Here is a 19,153-nt window from a genome sequence, read left to right on the forward strand (position 1 = left end):
ATGATACATAAAAACACAACACTTGTGAAGTTAAGGAGACATTATTCTTTCGGCAAGCGGAATGGCTGTAGACACAACAAACACATAGTTTGTGAATCTTGAGTACCGAAAAAACATCAAAACTCATTAATTCGTGTATAATACGCATCCCCTTCTACACAGCTGTGTTTTGGGGGAAAAAAGTGTGCACTATTCTCAAGAAAATACGGTACAAGGGCTTGAGAATTTTTGTACTTCGATTGTACGTTCGATTGCTCACATGGGTACAGTGTGCGAATCCCATGTCTTGTGCCTCCGCTGTGGTGTGTCTGAAATATTGCAGAAAGTGGCATGTAGCTACCCACTCACTTGTACATCATATTCATCCTGTGAGAAAAAGATATTTCAATAATTTTATTATAACATATAACTATAACATTCCGTCCGAGTTGTATCTGTGATATGATAGTAGTTCTGCAGTTTCTCAGTCACTTTATTCACAAAAAATGAGGGTGGTGTGACATGTTTAGATTTTTTTATTGAAAAGTTAAGTGATGAGGGACAAACAGTTTTTATTCTTTTCACACCAAGAATACCAACAAACACAACTGAGCACACAATGAACTTGTTTGTTCAACACAATGTCAGTTGTCAAGTATGGATATTATGTAATATTGTCTGCTTCATGGGTACAATTAGTCCTGCACCATAGACTGTGGAATACAGTTATTTTATGAGAAAAAATAATAATCTAGAAATGCATACAAAAGCAAGTCTAGCCAGCTCAAGCTAGCTCTATTCCACATGAAATCAGTATATTTTAGAGTCAAGAAGGATATTGTGTAACATAAGATTTCATAGACTAAATGTTAGTTTTGGGTACAATGTGTGAAGCTCATTTCTGGCATTCCCACCATGCTATTGCTGGAATATTGCTAAAAGCAGCATAGAACTATACTCACTCTCTCACTATTTGGTGGTCGAGTTCAGGAGTTTTCACTGTACCTTGTCTCATTTGAATATCTATGAAACATATAGGCTTTGCCAAAATATTGGACCTGTTGTCAAAAAGTGCTTCTTATTTGTGACACAATCCAATGTATTATATTGTGAATATTTTGTAAATAATACAAAAATAAAATCAACACAAGCATCCAGTGTGTGTGTGCCTCTTATTTGGATGCTATGTGTTGTCATGGGGGATTCAATCTCATTAATATCACAATATCCCCCTGTCATTTATGAGGACCATGGCATCTACACAAAGGAGTTGTGTATAAGTTTCGACCTCTGTCTGGATTTCTGGGTCGGAATTGGTCATGGCTACCTATGCTTGTCGTTAGAGGCGACCAAATGGAATGGATGGTCAGACCCGTTCCTGCTCACAGTATCAACATAGGCGGATCCAGCATTTTAAAACTGAGGGGTCCAAAATATCAAAATCCTCTCCCAGTGGGGAGATTGTCTACAACATACATTTGGTTTTCAAAAGGATCCAAACCTATGATTGTGGGTTCGAATCCTGGTTTGCCCCGATTATGTTTCTAGGTTTGTCAGCACCATACCGTGCTCTTGGGTTTCACTGAAGTGGTAAACGTCTAAGACCTGCATCACTTCGGGCTTTCCTCCCACATGAAGCTGACACGCCGTGATATAACTGGAATACTGTTAAAAGCGGTATTAAACCCAACTCACTCACTCACTCACTCACTCACTCAAAAGGATCCTCTGGATCCGCCTATGATCAATCACTGATTGTCTTGCTTCAGACTCTCCAGACTCGATTATTTACAGGCAGTCGTCATATAGCTGGAATCTTGCCGCCGTCATATAGCTGGAATCTTGCCGTCGTCATACAGCTGGAATCTTGCCGTCGTCATATAGCTGGAATCTTGTCGTGGTCATATAGCTGGAATCTTGCCGTCGTCATATAGCTGGAATCTTGCCGTCGTCATATAGCTTGCGGGGTTATATTACTTACAACATCTAGATTTACATTTGAAATGGGCTTGAAACAGTTCCCCCTTTAATGCCAAATTTCAGAGTAAAATATATTCTTGAATACTCCATGTACTCTTTAATACAATGGATTGAAGCCGCTGTGTCCAGCACTGATAATCTCTGCCGCACGCCTAACCTCTATACTGAGTGCGCATGAATATTTAGATAACCCTGGAATCAGAAATATGTTCCTGCATGATTGTATTTGTGTTAAAGACCGAACATGAGCAAGTGCGCAGCTGTATAATCACTGCCTGTATAGTCTGGAAGGTAATTTAAGGTACCGACGTTTACTACAATATCTGAAAGACTATCGGACCTACTCCAGTCAAAGTTGGTATGAGGTTATTAAACAGTCATACATAACTGCATATTACATATAAAGACAATCGGTGCATGAATAAAAAATCTGTCTATTTAGTTATCAATATATTTAATCAACAACCAGACCTGTTCATTACGGGTGGAACGAGCATTCATTGAAACAGCCATCTGCATAATGCTACCCCTGCGTCACAGGGCCATATGACACAGTTGAAAGTGTCAACTCAACTCGAAAGGGTGCACAGGAATCACGCACGCACGCACGCACGCACGCACGCACGCACGCACGAATACGGTGTTAGCGTTGGGCGTCTCAACGTGCGTGATTCCAGACAGATTTTTTATTCATGCACCGATTGTCTTTAAATGTAATATCCAGTTATGTATGACTGTTTTATAATCTCATACCAACTTTGACTGGAGTAGGTCCGATAGTTTTTCAGATATTGTAGTAAACGTCGGTACCTTAAATTACCTTCCAGACTATATATGATGAAAGCTGAGAGGACAAACCAAGTGTTGACCGCTATAGCACTGAACAGCAACAACATCAATGATTGGCAACAAACATGATCAGGCCACAATGAAAGGTTATGAGGACACAATCAGCTAAACATTGAAACCTATACATCAGCTACAAAGTCTCTTTGTGGTAATTTGTAAAAGGCGACAATTCTTGTCGTAAAAGGCGATCGGGTGGTCAGGCTCACTAACTTGGTTGATGCATATCATTGTATCCCAATAGTGTTGATCAATGCTCTTGATGTCAATCAGTGGATTGTCTTGTCCAGACTTGATTATTTTACAGACTGTTATTGTATAGCTGGAATATTGCTGAGTGCAGCATTGAACAACAAGAAAGAAGTGATCAAAGCTCACATACCCCGTTATCCCCGCTGGTCAACAACAAATAGTAAATAGTTTGTTAACAAATGAAATATACCTGTTGCTTTAAATCTGAGGAACTGCCCTTTCCTTTGTAACCCCATGAGCTATACAAAACCAGTCATCAAAATTTCTAAATTCCATCATGTTTCCATGAAAACAGCAAAAGAGAAAACTTTCAGAATCTTATAAAAGATCAAAAACAATCATAGTGGTTAATGTAGCAAGTTTGCTGAAGCTAGGATACATAATACTGTAAACATGGATCATACAAAAACTCTACCCAAAATTTATGTTTCACCATGATCCCATGGAAACGGCAAAAATAAAAAAATTCAGAATCTTCAAACTAGCAAAAGGCACAAGTACTCATTGTGGTAAATGTGTGTAGCAAGCTTGATGAAGCTAGTATGCGTAGTTAAAAAGATATGGGCCGTACAAAAGCTCGGACGGAAGGACGGACAGACCGAACGCTTCGTAAACGGGGGTATAATAAACAAACTTTGTTTTAGTAAAATGGCAGGAAAGGCTGAAGTGATGCAGGTCTCAGACGTTTACCACTTTAGTGAAACCCATGAGCACGGGTATGGTGCTGAGAAACCTAGAAACATAATCGGGGCAAACCGGGATTCGAAACCAAAACCAAAGGTTGCTGATGTGCCCAGGGGAAGCAACTCTGTACAGCGAATTGGGGTGCCTAAGATGACTGGGCCACCTTTCCCCACACAACAAACTCAAGAAAACCAGAGATATTACCAACAAATCAAACCGATGGAAAAAAAGTGTTTTTTTGTCACAGCCCACCCAAAGTCCAGATACATTGGGACACTTGCTGAGGAGATTGTGGCCATCACTTCTCTCACTATTTGTAGGGGGGCACGGGTGGCCCAGTTGTCTAAGGCGCCGCGATTCGCTGTGCAGAGTTGTGTCCCCTGGGCACGCCAGAAACCTATGATTGTCGGTTCGAATCCCGGTTCGCTCCGATGATGTTTCTAGGTTTGTCAATACCATACCCGTGCTCGTGGGTTTCACCGAAGTGGTAAACGTCTGAGACCTGCATCACTTCGGGCTTTCCTCCCACATTAAGCTGACACGCCCTGATATAACTGGAATACTGTTAAAAGCGGCGTTAAACCCAACTCACTCACTCACTCTTTCACTATTTGTAACTTAATGCAATCTCAGACGGGTAACATTTGAAGTCTGAGGATATGTCTGTTAAACATCAACTATACACAAAAAACTGAAAAAATTGTTTTCCTCCTTGACAAATAATCATACTTTGACCAATAATGATATTGTTTTTCATGTCTTAACAGAATGCAATCCCATATAAAGATATGATTTCATTATGATTAGTTTTAATTATATCAATTTAAACATTGCACACAGAACTTTCTTTTTTCATTAATCCAAGGCTAAACAGACTTAAAATAAATTGCCAATTCGTCAAATGATTTAAAATATTTCTGTTTTGTGTTACTCCAAAACGTCATGTAGAAAATTAATTCAATCACGTCAGTTGTCCACTAATTAATATTAAGCGTGGATAGCCCCTTCCCTAGTCTTACCTACTTACTATGGGGGATTTAATGTGCGCTTTCCGACTTTGTGCGTATTTCGTTCACAGTTTCCCTTGTTGATCCAGCCAGCTAACTTGATATCTCATAACATTTCTGAATAAATGGTTTTACAATTTACATGCTGCACTCATACTGTACTACCTCGTTTATCCAGACAGTTCCGCTCCAATTATGTCCTTAATAATTATCGTTAAGAGATACGACAGAAGGGAGATAATTATGTAACTCTTTATGATTTGGAGGTAAAGATTGTGTTCGGTTCCGGTGTCTAGGAAAACGCACGTGAATTTGTTTTCTAAACATCGTTTTGATTAGGAGAGCTTTGTCATGTCAATACGGTGATGGAATTCTGTGCAGAACTAGCTGTTTTTCAGTCTGCAGCGAAATTCGCAACGTTAGAGGTACGAATTAAATTATATTTCGCCAACTGCTGCATGCTGTGTGTCATTTTGCTCGCTACCATCTAGCCACGATAGACATTTCAACAGTTGTTCAGCCCCCACTCTATATCATGTCACTTACATACATGGGCGGTATCTGTTTACATTACTGGATAGGTGTAGTTTATATTGTCGGAATGTCAATTTTCTAAGCAATTATTCACTTTCTGCTCAACAAGTAAACTGAAGGAAGATGCTATATTATCAACCGACTTACTCGAAACATCGTATCGCAATTGCGTCGATGGATTCTCATGTCAATCACTGGCGCGACTGATCCAGACAATATTATTTACACACCGCTGTCATGTAGCTATATGACTATAGACTTGCTGAAAGTCCTGCACCATGACTGTGGAATTTATATTTTTTAGGTATTTTTTTTTACTAAAAGCCTAGGCAAGTCTAGATCAAACTAAACAAGTCTAGTTTGCTTGAAGAAGAGGAATGGTGCTTGCGAAAAAATATGTTTTATTATTTAAAAGACATTGACTAAGTGTTAGTCTATATTGCTGAGTGCATTGTTAAAAAACAAACAAGAACATTTACATTACTCATACACTGTCCCACAGATATTCAGTGACATTTTTACATCTAAATTTGATCGATATGGAATAAATATGACATGAGTTTAGTACAACATGCTGCATTTCTTATCCATGTACTGGAAACAGGTTTCCTTGATATGTAGTTGAGATCTCTACTGCTGACCAGTACATGAATTCCCACTCACTCAGTAACCAGGTTACATATCTCACATCATCAAGTAGAACTGATCTTTTGATAATCAGAGTGATGACACTGTGCATTCTTTGTTCCATCTGACAGTTTCCAAGTCCAGCTGACATTACAGATTCGGACGAAGTGCAGAAATTCACTGACCTGATATCACCATCTGTCCGTGAGATCCTCGATGGGCTGGACAGTGAGCGCAGTCTCTTGGACAGAAATGTGTGGAACTTCAAGCTGCTGTCTTTCCTGCTGACACATATCTTGAAGAACAGCCACAACAAGGATCAGCAGGTTGATGCAGTCAAAGAAAATGGAGCTTCCAACAGTAATGACAGATCTCTGGATAAGGCAGAGACACCAACAGTCACGGACAACAAGGGCTCCAGATCAGCTGATCACATTTTCCAACATTTCCCATGCTTGAATCTAGCAATCCTTTTTGAGCTTGTTAAGAGGTTTAAGTGGAATGGACAGCTTCTTGAGGTGAGTGTTTTCATGAGTCTAGGCTTGTAATCAAGGTGTATGTAGCACTGTTACCATGGTTACTGCAGGAATTTATCTCAGGATTCTCAGGATACTGTATTCTGTATGAAGTGTTCTCCCTGACCAACTTCTAGACCAACCTGTAACTAATCTTTATCATATAATGGGTAGGTTTCTCGGCAGGATAAAGCCAACAGATAAAAACAATATCAGTTGGGGTCATATGCGGATAGAGATGCAAATATCAAAGGTCAAGTAGGGACTACTTTCAGTGTTTATAAAAAACATGGCGTCGCCCTTGTCATTCTGCGATCGAGTCAGAATTAACCATTGGGAATCTGGATAAACTACAGGGATAATTGCTATCATTATCAAAAGAACAGTCTAATATACTGAAAATCAGTGTCTAACTGTGACGTAGCTAAGGACTATTATAAGTTTTGGCAACTTTGGAGATATAAATTTCGAAACAATTTTGCCAGGGCACTAGGCCTAGCCAATCGGGATCAGTAGCAATATCTGTGCTTGTAGACCTCTGCGGCTTGAAACCTTTTCCACAAATTAAAAAAAGTTGGATTTGGCCGAAAGATGTTTGAATTGTTACCTTGTTTCGTTTTGTTGCTGTCTATACATCTGACTGCACTTCTTAACGTTATGACAGGACAGGCCGACTGTCAACAACGTATGAACATGGCCGTGACGTATCATAGACTAGGCTCGCTAAATACAATGTTTATTCCTAATGCAGGATATTTACCATCCCCAAACACACTCGCATGATAACCTCTATTTATTAAGCATTCCATACTATTCTATAATTTCAAGATGCTGTGATGCTTAACACTTTCAAATAGTGTAAAGTGATAATCAGCCTTTTTGGTAGTCTGTCATACAGGCCCTGATACAAATATATCAAATACAGCCCATGTAAGTCTATAAGGTTTGGCAAGTCTAGATTACTGCAGTATCTGGAAATGACGAGAGTCTGTGGGCTCCTTTTTATTATATATTTATTAAGATAATTTAACAACTGTTTTTGCAGTAAGATATGTTCATTTCAGAGACTAGATGTTAGTCAACCTTTTTGGGTAATTAATATAAACAACATCTGTGATCATCCCTGTGAACTTGAGCATTTGGATTCACAGTTTGGGATTATCGGATCGTATTATCTTTATTTAATGTTATTTCTTTTTTCAGTGTTTGCAAGTCCTTGATGAATCTCAAGCGGCAATAGTTGTCAAGTCCATCATTGAAGAGGTCAAGTCATCAGATGACCCCAACAACCTTGAACTTGTGGTCACCTGTCAGAAATACCTCTTCTGGTTGGTGATCAAGTCAGCCAATCAAAACCAGGGCCAACTTAATGTTGCCATGACAATGGAAGATACTGTTAATTGGTTTCACAAGCACTTGAATAGGATTAACCAACAAGAGCTACAGTCTAAGGGATTATTTATTGAAATAATTCATATACTTGTCATTCTTGGAGGTGTTTGTCATAATAAAATAAGTATTACTGAGTTAAAAACATTGCTCTTACAGTCAGAACAGGGAAAAGATAAAACTGTTGTTCATCGAGAAACAACGAGGATTTTAGGACTTTTGAACAAGTCCAGAACAAGACAAGATTGTGAAAATAACTTTTCAGAATTACTACAGAGGATTCATAAAGGTTTTCCAAAGCTAACATGGTTGGAGGTTTCAGCTTCTTTTCTGAAAGACTTCAACAGTGAAGGAGAGAGCCAATCAGGAAGAAACGCTGCATTGATGGAAGACCTGGCAAGGGAGACAACTCTAGATCTTGGCATAATGGACTTGAATGTGATTTCTTTTTATGAGAGATTATTTGAAACAACCAAAACTGATAGGTAATTGCACTTTCGGATTGGAAATTTCAGAAATAAAACTGTCGTTAGTTAACAGTTGCTGAAAAATATCTTTACACTTTGAATAACAATTTTTTATTTCATGATGCGTGTGGTCAAGTTTTGTAAGTAAGTTGCGTGTTTGAACATGTAAACATTTCATATTCCTCATATTAACATGGGGTTGAGAGACTGAGTACTGGAAAATATTTCCAACATCTATTACTCTCTTTCCTAGGTCATGCAGGGGGGACGTGAGTGGCCTAGTCATCTATTTTACTGTGCAATTTACTGTGGGGCCTTTGGGGTATCCTCGTGGTTACATTGCTTGCTTGTCACGCGGAACACCCATGTTTGATTCCCCACATGGGTACAATGTGTGAAGCCCATTCCTAGTGTCCCCGCCATGATATCGCAGGAATATTGCTCTCACTCACTCCCAAACCACCCACCCACCCACCCACCCACCCACCCACTCACACTCACTCACTCACTCACTCACTCTCACTCACTCACTCACTCTCACTCACTCACTCACTCACTCACTCACTCACTCACTCACTCACTCACTCACTCACTCACTCACCCACCCACCCACCCACCCACCCAACCAACCAACCAACCAACCACCCACCCACCCACCCACTCACTTACTTTACTATGCAGAGTTGGGCACGCAGAAACCTATGAATTTGCCCTGATTATGTTTCCGGTTTGTCAGCACCATACCTGTGCTCGTGGGTTTCACCAAAGTGGTAAACATCTGACACATGCGTCACTTCGGGCTTTTGCCACATACTGTTCAAAGCGGCTTTAAACCCAACTCACTCTCTCACTCACCCAGCTCATGCAGATGCTTATGTTTGTTTTTGCAGCTCTGGAGATACGAGGATATCTACAGTACATCAGTTCCTGGCATCATTTGAATCCCATCGCTGCCACCAGATGGCACTGAAACAGAAGGAGGAGGAAGAGAGGCAGGGGAAGATAACTCTTGAGGAAATATTGTTTGGGAGATTGGCTGGCTTTGAGGGTAAGACTTGACGATCCCTCCATACCAGCTATTGGACACGCCACCCTTAAAATCTTGGTGACCCCATTCCATTCACCAATGCCTGTGGGGATCAAGTGGGAACAATGAGAGTTGCTATGAGCTGTACGCTGTTGGGATTCTAATTTAGAATTGGTCCCCAGCAACCTATGCTTGTCATAAGAAGACATGGATTGGTTGCTCATTAGAATCAGATCTTAGTTCTCATTCTGCTAAACAAAGATCTGAGGACATCCCATAACAATTTTACGTCAGAACAACCTTTCATCCGACCAATCAGAGCATTGCTTACCAGATCAGGAAAGTGACAGTCAGTGTTTTCTAATCATGCAACCTCAAAATATTTATCATAGGGTATTCCGAATGACAGTTACTGACTTTAATCTGTTGTTATCTATCTGTGACTCCAAGAGGATAAACATTTGAATGTAAGGGACTTTGCATTGCTCATGGGAAGTACTGCCATACAATCAAGGCCATCTATTAGACATTCCAGTATATTCTTTCGTTCAGTTTTCAATTTTGAATCAAGAACTTTGTCCAAATATTTTTCAAAGCAAGTCGTCAAACTCAGTGAAAGGGTTTGCATGTCATTATAGGGTAGCACTAAGGTTAATATAACTCTAATATAACAAACAACTGTCATGCGCTATGATCGTCTTGTGGAGAGAGAGAGAGAGTGAGAAACAGAGAGAGCGAGCCTTTTAGAATCTTGTCTTTTTCTAAGTATGTGTTTCAGCTAATAATTCTGTTTCAGCACACATTACAAGAATTGTAACTTGCTGTGATCCTGCTCGTTGGAGGAATGAAAGGTAATAACTAGATGTTTTAAGATTGATCATGTTGGTATTATATTGATGTAGCCAGTTCAGAATATATACGGCCAGACACAAGAAAGTGTCCACCCTTGTTTCATGGTTGGTGTCTAAAAATAATACAAACAAGAAATGGTTATTCGATTGTGATGTATTTGATATTTGATACGGGTATTATAGGCAAATTTACATGCTTCAAATCAATGAGTATCGCACAACAGATCAAACTACAGTACAGTACATGTAGTAGCAGACCCGTGAAGATCCGGGGTAGAATAGGTCTTCAGCAACCCATGCTTGCCGTAAAAGTTGACTATACTTGTTGTAAGAGGCGACTAACGGGATCGGGTGGTCAGGCTCGCTGACTCGTATCCCAATTGCGTGGATCGATGCTCATGATGTCAATCACTGGATTGTCTGGTCCAGACGTGATTATTTACAGACCGCCGTCATATAGCTGCAATATTGCTGAATGGGGCATTAAACAAAAAAAAAAAACATGTAGTAACATTTGATAATGTTTGTTATTTTGCTCAAATCCAATATTCATTGGATCCTTGGTTGTCCAATTTATTTCATCTGCATTCAATTGGGATAAATACCCTGGAGCTATTGGCCTCTTTAGCTTTGTTTCAGAAGGGATGCCACCACCTTAATCTGTCTCTAACTTATGACATGTCATTTTGTCTGACTTGATGGACTGTCTATTAGAAAATTTCCTTGCTGTGTTAAACAGTGTTAAATCAGACATTGTCATATGACTCACTTACCTGGGATCAAAAGCTAAGCTTGTAATTACAAACATGTTTAAACTGTAAAGGTTGGAGGCACAGAGTAAAGTCAGTCTAATACAAAAACTGTTGATTATCTATTCTAGCATGTTCATACAATTGTGGGTTAGCAACTGACAGATGGGGTCGTTAGATTTATGAGTCTGGCTGGCTTGTTGGGAGTAACATTGTTTGAGACACTGCTTTTAGAATTGTGACTCGATGGCCAATTGTAGCATCAGGCTCGAGATAAGGGGCTAAGGGACTGGTCATTTATATATTTATTATAGAGGAAAGGGTCAGCAAAATTTATGAATGACAACTTTGTTTGGGGGATGACGAAAATATTACTTTGGGGGGGCATGGAAAAATATTACATAAAATGGTTTTGCAAAGTATGATCCAGTGCTAAGACCAACCTCACCTGGCAACCCCCTTTAATCTGTCATACGATACACTGGATACTGGATAATCAAGGTTTTTTATGGGATCACCTTCAAGGAAATAATCACAATACTTGCACCAATGGTTTCGTTTTTATCTCTCTTTTCAGATACACTTATTTATTGCGAGAGAACTGTGATTTGTTGTTTTCTGAGTCCGACATCCAAGCTCTCCTTCAGACATTACGGACATTAATCAGGGTGGAATGTCAAGGTCTATCTTTAGCCCCAGTCCTGCAGGTACATTTCCTGATGTTGTCAGTTTATTTACTTTTTGTGGTACCCCGGTAGGTCTCGATGAAAAGTTGATAATTTTCCTCAGTTGTGAAATGTATAATTTCCCTATCATATCTCCGAGATAAAAATGTCTCCAAGACCCATGTCTTGAGAAGTCATGTCTCAAAATCCATCATGGACTTGTGCAAAGACGTATATATGTCCATGTTACTATTAAACTTCAAAAGTAATATACCACAACAAACACTAAACACTAAACACTAAAATATATTTTGAAATAGAAAATTAAAAAGACAATACATGCACTTCCAATTCTTATTGGGAGTACTGAATTCCATATATGTATATATTCTTATGGTTGTAGATTTTGTTGGATGCCTTTTCAAGATTACCAATCTTGACCCAAGAGAAGATAATTCTTGAGAACTTCCTGTCTTGTGACGACCCTGACCTTCTCTCCTCTGTGGGCAGCTTCCACCAGGAGATGAACATTACCTTCAACCAGTTCACCAGCGAAACATCAGAAAAAGTAAGTAACGCCTGACTAAATGCTTTACTTGATTTACTGAGAGAATACATTAGCATCTTAAGGCCATACAATTTGTATTTTTTGTTTCACGGGCCGCCACCCCAACTGAAAAGCAGCTGGAAAAGAAATAAATGAAACATTAAAATATTTGTTTTTATAATGTCTCCCGCTAGACCCTCTGAATATAAAATGTTATGTATCAATTCCATGTCTACATCACTATCAGTGATTCAAGAAACCAGCTGCAGTTTTAACTCCACAGCAGAATGACTTTCATATAAATAAATAAATGACTGACATAGCTCTTTATTTTTATTATGACCGACCTTGTGTGGAAAAGCTGGAATAAATCCGTCAAACATAAAATTAAAAAAGTCTGGCCTAAAGTACCAAGCATAAAATGAAGCTTCTGAATTATATTTTTCTTCAATGTCTGTCTCTGAAACCTGATAAGTGCTACTGTGTTCTGAAATTTGAGGTAGTCAAACTGTACATTAGATACCTCTTATGTTTATTTGAAACCGAGCACAATAACCCCGACAATATTTGTTATCAAAATACTGAAACCAGATATGCTGTCTTAATGCTTTGCTCACTCATATTGAGAATCTAGAAGCCTTGATGCTGATTGGCTGATTAGAAAGCTTACCTGGTGTAACGTTTGGTGGTGTCCTCATATCTTCATTCAGGTTAGATTTAGAATAGGTCTTCAGCAACCCATGCATGCCGTAAGAGGCGACTATGTTTGTTGTAAGAGGCGACTAACAGGATCGGGTGGTCAGGCTCACCAACTTGGTTGAGGCATATCATCGTATCCCATTTGTGTGGATCGATGCTCATGGTAGATGTCCAAACTCATGGTAGAATACACTTGATATCTAGGGCAGGGTAGCCCAGTCATCTAAGGCACCATCAATTCGGTCTCAGATTCTCTGTGATTATGTTTCTTGGTTTGTCAGCACGTACCCATTTTACCAAAGTGGTCAATATGTAAGACCTGCATCACTTGGGGCTTTCCTCAAACATCAAGTTGATGCTGTTCCAGGTGGCATTTAAAACAAATGTCACTCACACACTCTTTGCATCTCTTTACTGCCAGGACCTCCGAGCTGTGTTGAGGCTGTCCCTGGTCGACCCTGTAGCTTTGGTGGAGTATGCTGTCACTGTTGCAGTCAAAAGTTCAGGACAGATTCCAGTCGTACTGAAGGTATATCACTCACCTGACTCCCACCAAAATATGTCCCAAGCACCACATGATTTTTGAAAGTATAAATATTGATAGTGTGTCATCCATCGTGACTTATCTTATAATCCACTGGACCAGACTCGATTACTTACGGGACATTGTGATATAAGATGCAAAACCTCCCGCACACCCATACACCCACTTCCTCCCACCCTTCCTCCCTCCTTCCCTCCCTTGGGGCGGTCAGGTAGTCTAGTGATTAAAGCCTTCGCTCATCACGCCGAAGATCTGTGTTCGATATTCCTGACATGGGTACAGTGTGTGAAGCCCATTTCTGATGATATTGCTGGAATATTGCTAAAAGAGGTGTTAAACTATTCTCACTCCCTCTCTTTCTCACTCACAAGTATGTACCAGGTCCTATCCAGCATAAAAAAATAAACAAAAATATTTCTTTACATTCATTCTCAGATTTTCAACTCGGTGCCGGACTTGTGTCGTTGTTGCTATGGCAACCACCAACCTGAGAAATCTCTCCTGTGTCATGTGATCACCCAGTATTTGCTGGTGAACAAACTTGATCGAAATGAAGAGAAGAATTTAATCAAGTTTATTTCTACTGCTGTGCAGGTGAGAGGTCACTTTCTAACTTGGCCTTTATGAAATATTTCAGTGACAAGATTGTGGCCTTCAGGTTTTTTTCAGGTATTGGTTATATCCCATGATAGCGAAAAATTGCTGACATATACGATGTTGATATAATAATAGCTTGTTTGTAAGGTTGTAGACAATAAAATTATCATGAATCTTTTCAGAGTTTTCACAGAGAAGTCAATGGCTACACATTTGAAGAAGCTGCCATCTTACCCCCAGCAGAGTTTGCCTCTGCAGCTATCTTGCCTTTCATTGGCTCATGTAACTCAGGAGATCAAGAACAGCCAATCAACACAGAGCTTGCTTTGAGGCTCTTCATCTGTGTACTGGAGAGAAGTGACAAGGACTGTGACTGGTTGATCGAACTACAGCCACAGACGCTACTTCTATGTCTGTTTGAGCTGCTTGATGATTGTGTGGAGCTGTGGGATGGTCGAGTGAACAAGTCCGGTATAAAACAGTCCTGCTTGAGATGTCTCCAGCTGATGCAGGCTAAATGTGCTGGAATTTTCTCCAAATTGCATGGTCAGCATCTAAATTGTGATATTTGGTTACATTGTTTGTATATCTGTCAACCCAAAATTATGGAAATATGAAATAAGATGAAAACTTTAAGTTTTGGTTTTCTTTTGTACCATGTCTGATTTCAGTCGTAAAAATGTTGAATCATATGAAAAGAAAATATCTTTTGGACGTGAACAAGCCAAATATCATTTTTCTTTTTTTTTTCTCACGGTTAAGATTTCACTGAAATTCTTCCATTAAGTAGCTCAGTGTAGGAAGTGAAGTTTCTTTAAATGTATTTCACATATTTTATCCTATCAACCATAGAGATGTCGCTTCAACAATATATCTTTGCAATTTTATTATGAACATGTTGACCACCAACTGACCCTATATATAAAAAATAATAATCGGAAAACTAATTTATGCAGTGATCAGTGACATGTATTGGTATTGTGATATTTGACTCACGTTATTTTAATACCTGGGCCCACTTGCACAAAGTGATCTTAGCGCTTAGACTATTGTAAGCCTATGTTAAAGTATGGGTGTTACGATCTTCTTTGCGCTAAGATCACTTTGTGTAAGTGGGCCCTGTTTATGTTAAGAGTGCTTTTAATGGAAGGCCTATCATTTGTATTTTCTTCAAATCATATCAGTGTGTGTTTTCCGACTATTTTGCAGTGATGGCTGCTGATTGGTTGAAATCGAAAACGAAGGATCTTGATTGGACGGTTCTGGTCCACCTTCAGAAGACTCTGTCTTGCCTGGACACAACACAGGCAGCTGGACACCAGGTGGTACGTTTACAGGGCAATCTCAGTTAAATCCACAATGACGGCCACTGACTCAAGTTAATGACCTAATTGTTTAGCCAAGTGGCTGCCTTAAAAATTAGTTTTTTTAAAGACGAGTGGAAACCTTATTTCACTCGGAGTTTGTAGCTAATGAGAATGAGACTGCTGTGTTTACTTTTTCTTTCATATATATTCAGTTCCAGTTTGTAGCAAAATTGAACAATTGAGAACTGGTTCAGATTTATAGCCCTCAAATGCTTAAATTGTTTGATAGGCATTATTTAGAAGTTGACGGATGACAAGGTAGACATAATTTTATGGATAACGACTTCTTTAATACTGTGAAAAACGATGTTTCGGTATAGATCCTTATATCAGTCTTGCTTGACACAGGTATAAGAATCTGTATCGAAACGTCGTTTTTTCACAGTATTAAAGAAGTTGTTATCCATAAAATTGTGTCTACCTTGCTTCAAATGCTTGTAGTCAACATGGTCGATGAGGACTACAAGCACAATTTAGTAGCCTCAGGCTGATGGACTAGCGTGAGTTTCAAGGCGTGGAGTTGGAGTTGGAGTAGATTGATTAGTAGTAATGATGGACACTTCTGGAGCTTCCTCCGAATCAAATAATATGGTTTTCTTAATCTCATTAAAATCAGATCTTAATTCGCGCTGCCGCTTAACAAGGATCTGAGGACATCCCATAACGGGTCACATCAGAACGACACAATTCAAAATGGTGACCATTTAAGTTGTGACAAGAGTGTAAACATGTATATTTTCATGGTTATGTCAATTTGCCACTTTTTCTGTTGTAGTTTGTTGAGGACCTAGCTGACCATGTGATACGAGGCTGTGGTGAGTTTTGGCTTCCTATGATACAAAGGGGAATATGTGCCCAGAGTTCCCTGTGATTAAACAGGATCTGGTAGTCCCATGGCTGGTGCATGTCACTGGGACCTGATGGCACAGATTGATCATACTTTCATGGACCCAGTCAATTATATCTGTGATATCGTTATATTGGATGTCAAATATCATTCACTCTTTTTGTTCAAAATTTATTGATAGAAGTGTGTATGTCAGAAAAAGGGAGAAAACGTTTCTTTGTAGTCCCTTAGCAGTGTAGTATGTGACAACTTATTTCTTATAGCTCAGCTCAGTGATAAAATGAGAAAGTTTTGTCTGTTCCTACCAGCTGACAACTGTTTGCCACTACTGAGGTGCGCCAGCGTCTCCGATGAAACAGCAACCGCCATCAACCAGCGAATCCCATCTGGCCACAGAGTTATCTCCCCTGATGTCCTAACGTCTGCTCTGTCCCAGGTTGGTGAGATTGGTCTCAGGACTGTATCATCTCTTGCATACTGTCCAACTACCGGTAGCTTCCTGAACTTTCTAGACAGTGCTGTAAGGCTCTATACAATCCTGGAGGGGTCTCGCCGTTTCCGGAAATTACCACACCACTCTAGCTTCTAAATATAGTAACTTCCTGACGACTGCTTACCATAAATAGTACTACATTCCTGACGACTGGCAAAATACAACACAATGCAGCACATCTACAATCATTGTTAAACTATAAAATACACTTCCATATGACAATGGCAATATCTTATCAATGTCCTCATCTTTTAAATTTGCCATTTCCAGTGGGCCATAAAGGTCCTTATCCTGCTGGTGTAGCTTGTCCTTGCACATTGTGAGATAAGTGCCTGCTGATGTTGCCCTCATGGTGATGTATGTGGTGTTGCAGATGCTGCGGAATCTGCTGCTGATGGAGTGGAGACGGGTGAGCGGCTGTCTGTGGACCCTCATTACCCACGACTGCCTGACTCCTCCCTACAGGCTGCTATTGGATAACAAGGTTGTCTTGGCAACAAGAAATGGTAAATATACTCGCAGAAATCTTAGGGCTGTGGGGAATACTAGAAATGAACCCAAAGACTGGGGTTTGATTCTCCAGGTTTGAACACTTTTGTCATGTCCCCTTTGCTGATATTGTTGGTATGTATTTCTCAAAAGAAGAGTAGTATATTAGGGTATACAGACAGTTCCCCTTAAGTGCCCATGGGGCTGATTAGCAATGGGGTGCTGGGGACACATTCTACCCCGGGTGTCATGGGGTTGATTAGCAATGGGGTGCTGGGGACACATTCTACCCCGGGTGTCATGGGGTTGATTAACAATGAGGTGCTGGGGACACATTCTACCCTGGGTGCCATGGGGTTGATTAACAATGAGGTGCTTGGGACACATTCTACCCCGGGTGTCATGGGGTTGATTAGCAATGGGGTGCTGGGGACACATTCTACCCCGGGTGCCATGGGGTTGATTAGCAATGAGGTGCTGGGGACACATTCTACCCCGGGTGCCATGGGGTTGATTAGCAATGGGGTGCTGGGGACACATTCTACCCCGGGTGTCATGGGGCTGATTAGCAATGGGGTGCTGGGGACACATTCTACCCCGGGTGTCATGGGGCTGATTAACAACGGGGTGCTGGGGACACATTCTACCCTGGGTGCCTATGTCAATGTGAAAAGTAAAATAGTGAGCGAGTCAGTGAGTGAAAATAAACAAGAAATATTGATGGATTTGTTTGTTAGTTTTCTAATTTATAAGCTGTGCCTTTCATTTCAAGGTCTGCCATTTATATTTCCAGAGGTGAAATGTTTGCTGACTTTGACTCAGATTCTGTCTAACGTTGTCATGGCAACCTCTAGTGACATGTCTGCTCCTGCGTCTGCTGTCCAGCATGTCAACACCTGCTATGTGACAGTTCTGCAGGTAATGCTGATTGATGATGGTTCCCTTTGTTATTGACTAGTTCCACATATTGTATAGTAATAAGGCTTCCCGGTCTGAAACCTGTCCTTGATCAACCAGAGCATTACATCTCCATGCCATTATGACATACATACCCTGGATCCATACGCCACCAAAGCTTCATTGTGGAAGTGATGTCACAATCTCTACCCTACTCTTTATTGTTTGATCTTTGTGGCCATTTGATACCTTACACTTGCTGTCTATGTTTTGTTTGTTTGTTTGTTAAATGCCGTACTCGGCAATATTCCAGCTATATGACGGCGATCTGTAAATAATCAAGTCTGGACCAGACAATACTATTTTATGTAATCTGCTGATACTGCATTTAACTTGTTGAAGCTAAAATTGTGCATGTTATTGCTTCATAATTCTGGTCCTATTTTCAAAATGGCCACCATGGGATCTTTATTGAAACTTACTTGATTAATACACAAAATATGTTGATGCCTTGGACCTGAATAAGATTTTAAAGGAAACCACATGACCTTCTTGTTTCAGGAACAGACCAAGGTTCTTACGGCTGTCCAGGACAGAAAAATTGTGTCATTTATACTCATTCAGATGTTAAGTCATGTGACTGTTGCCATGACTACAATGGACTCAGACCAATCAGAACCCTTGTATGTCTTTCTGCTGGACTTGCTAGGCAAATACAGTGACCTTAAGAAAGGGAGACAATCTCCCAGCAACATCCTGAAGTTCCGGGAACTGGACCAGGTTGTCGTGCAAGCTGTGGGTCTGATGGAGGACAACAGCAGACAGGAGACATTGTTGAAAAAACTATTTGAGAAAAAGCAGGAGACAGGTTTGCAGAAATGAGTGTTCATTAAATAAAAACTTGGATGTCATGGGCTGACGCCTTATGTCTATCAAGATGGCATTTCAAATCTAGTCTGGATTTTCACTTCTCTCGGACTCACCGGCAAGTGGCCATGTCTATCCCTGGATGTCCAAGTCTTATGTATTACAGAAGTGGATCCAGCATTTTGAAAAAGTCACGATCATCCTCTATATCTCCAGGGCTTACATTACATATTA

At 40.1% G+C, this 19,153-nt stretch overlaps 1 protein-coding gene across 2 annotated transcripts; it reads left to right on the forward strand.

Annotated features, from left to right (window-relative positions):
• The first annotated feature begins 5,042 nt into the window (after positions 1-5,042).
• On the forward strand, positions 5,043-18,986 carry LOC139459200 (gem-associated protein 4-like). Of its 2 annotated transcripts, none has more exons than XM_071240654.1 (16): positions 5,043-5,173; positions 6,041-6,427; positions 7,628-8,298; positions 9,171-9,328; positions 10,104-10,158; positions 11,485-11,614; positions 11,976-12,140; positions 13,240-13,347; positions 13,798-13,956; positions 14,142-14,505; positions 15,169-15,284; positions 16,102-16,141; positions 16,482-16,609; positions 17,040-17,172; positions 17,949-18,073; positions 18,614-18,986. In XM_071240654.1, the coding sequence occupies exons 1-16, from the start codon at positions 5,114-5,116 to the stop codon at positions 18,932-18,934; spliced, it is 3,120 nt and encodes a 1,039-aa protein (XP_071096755.1). In that variant the 5' UTR covers positions 5,043-5,113; the 3' UTR covers positions 18,935-18,986. The 2 variants fall into 2 exon arrangements, with proteins under 2 accessions (XP_071096755.1, XP_071096756.1); XM_071240655.1 differs by having other exon boundaries at positions 15,169-15,281.
• The last annotated feature ends 167 nt before the right edge of the window (positions 18,987-19,153 follow it).

This window comes from Haliotis cracherodii, unplaced genomic scaffold (genome assembly GCF_022045235.1).
Source record: "Haliotis cracherodii isolate W230 unplaced genomic scaffold, xgHalCrac1.p SCAF_13, whole genome shotgun sequence".
Taxonomy (NCBI): domain Eukaryota; kingdom Metazoa; phylum Mollusca; class Gastropoda; order Lepetellida; family Haliotidae; genus Haliotis; species Haliotis cracherodii.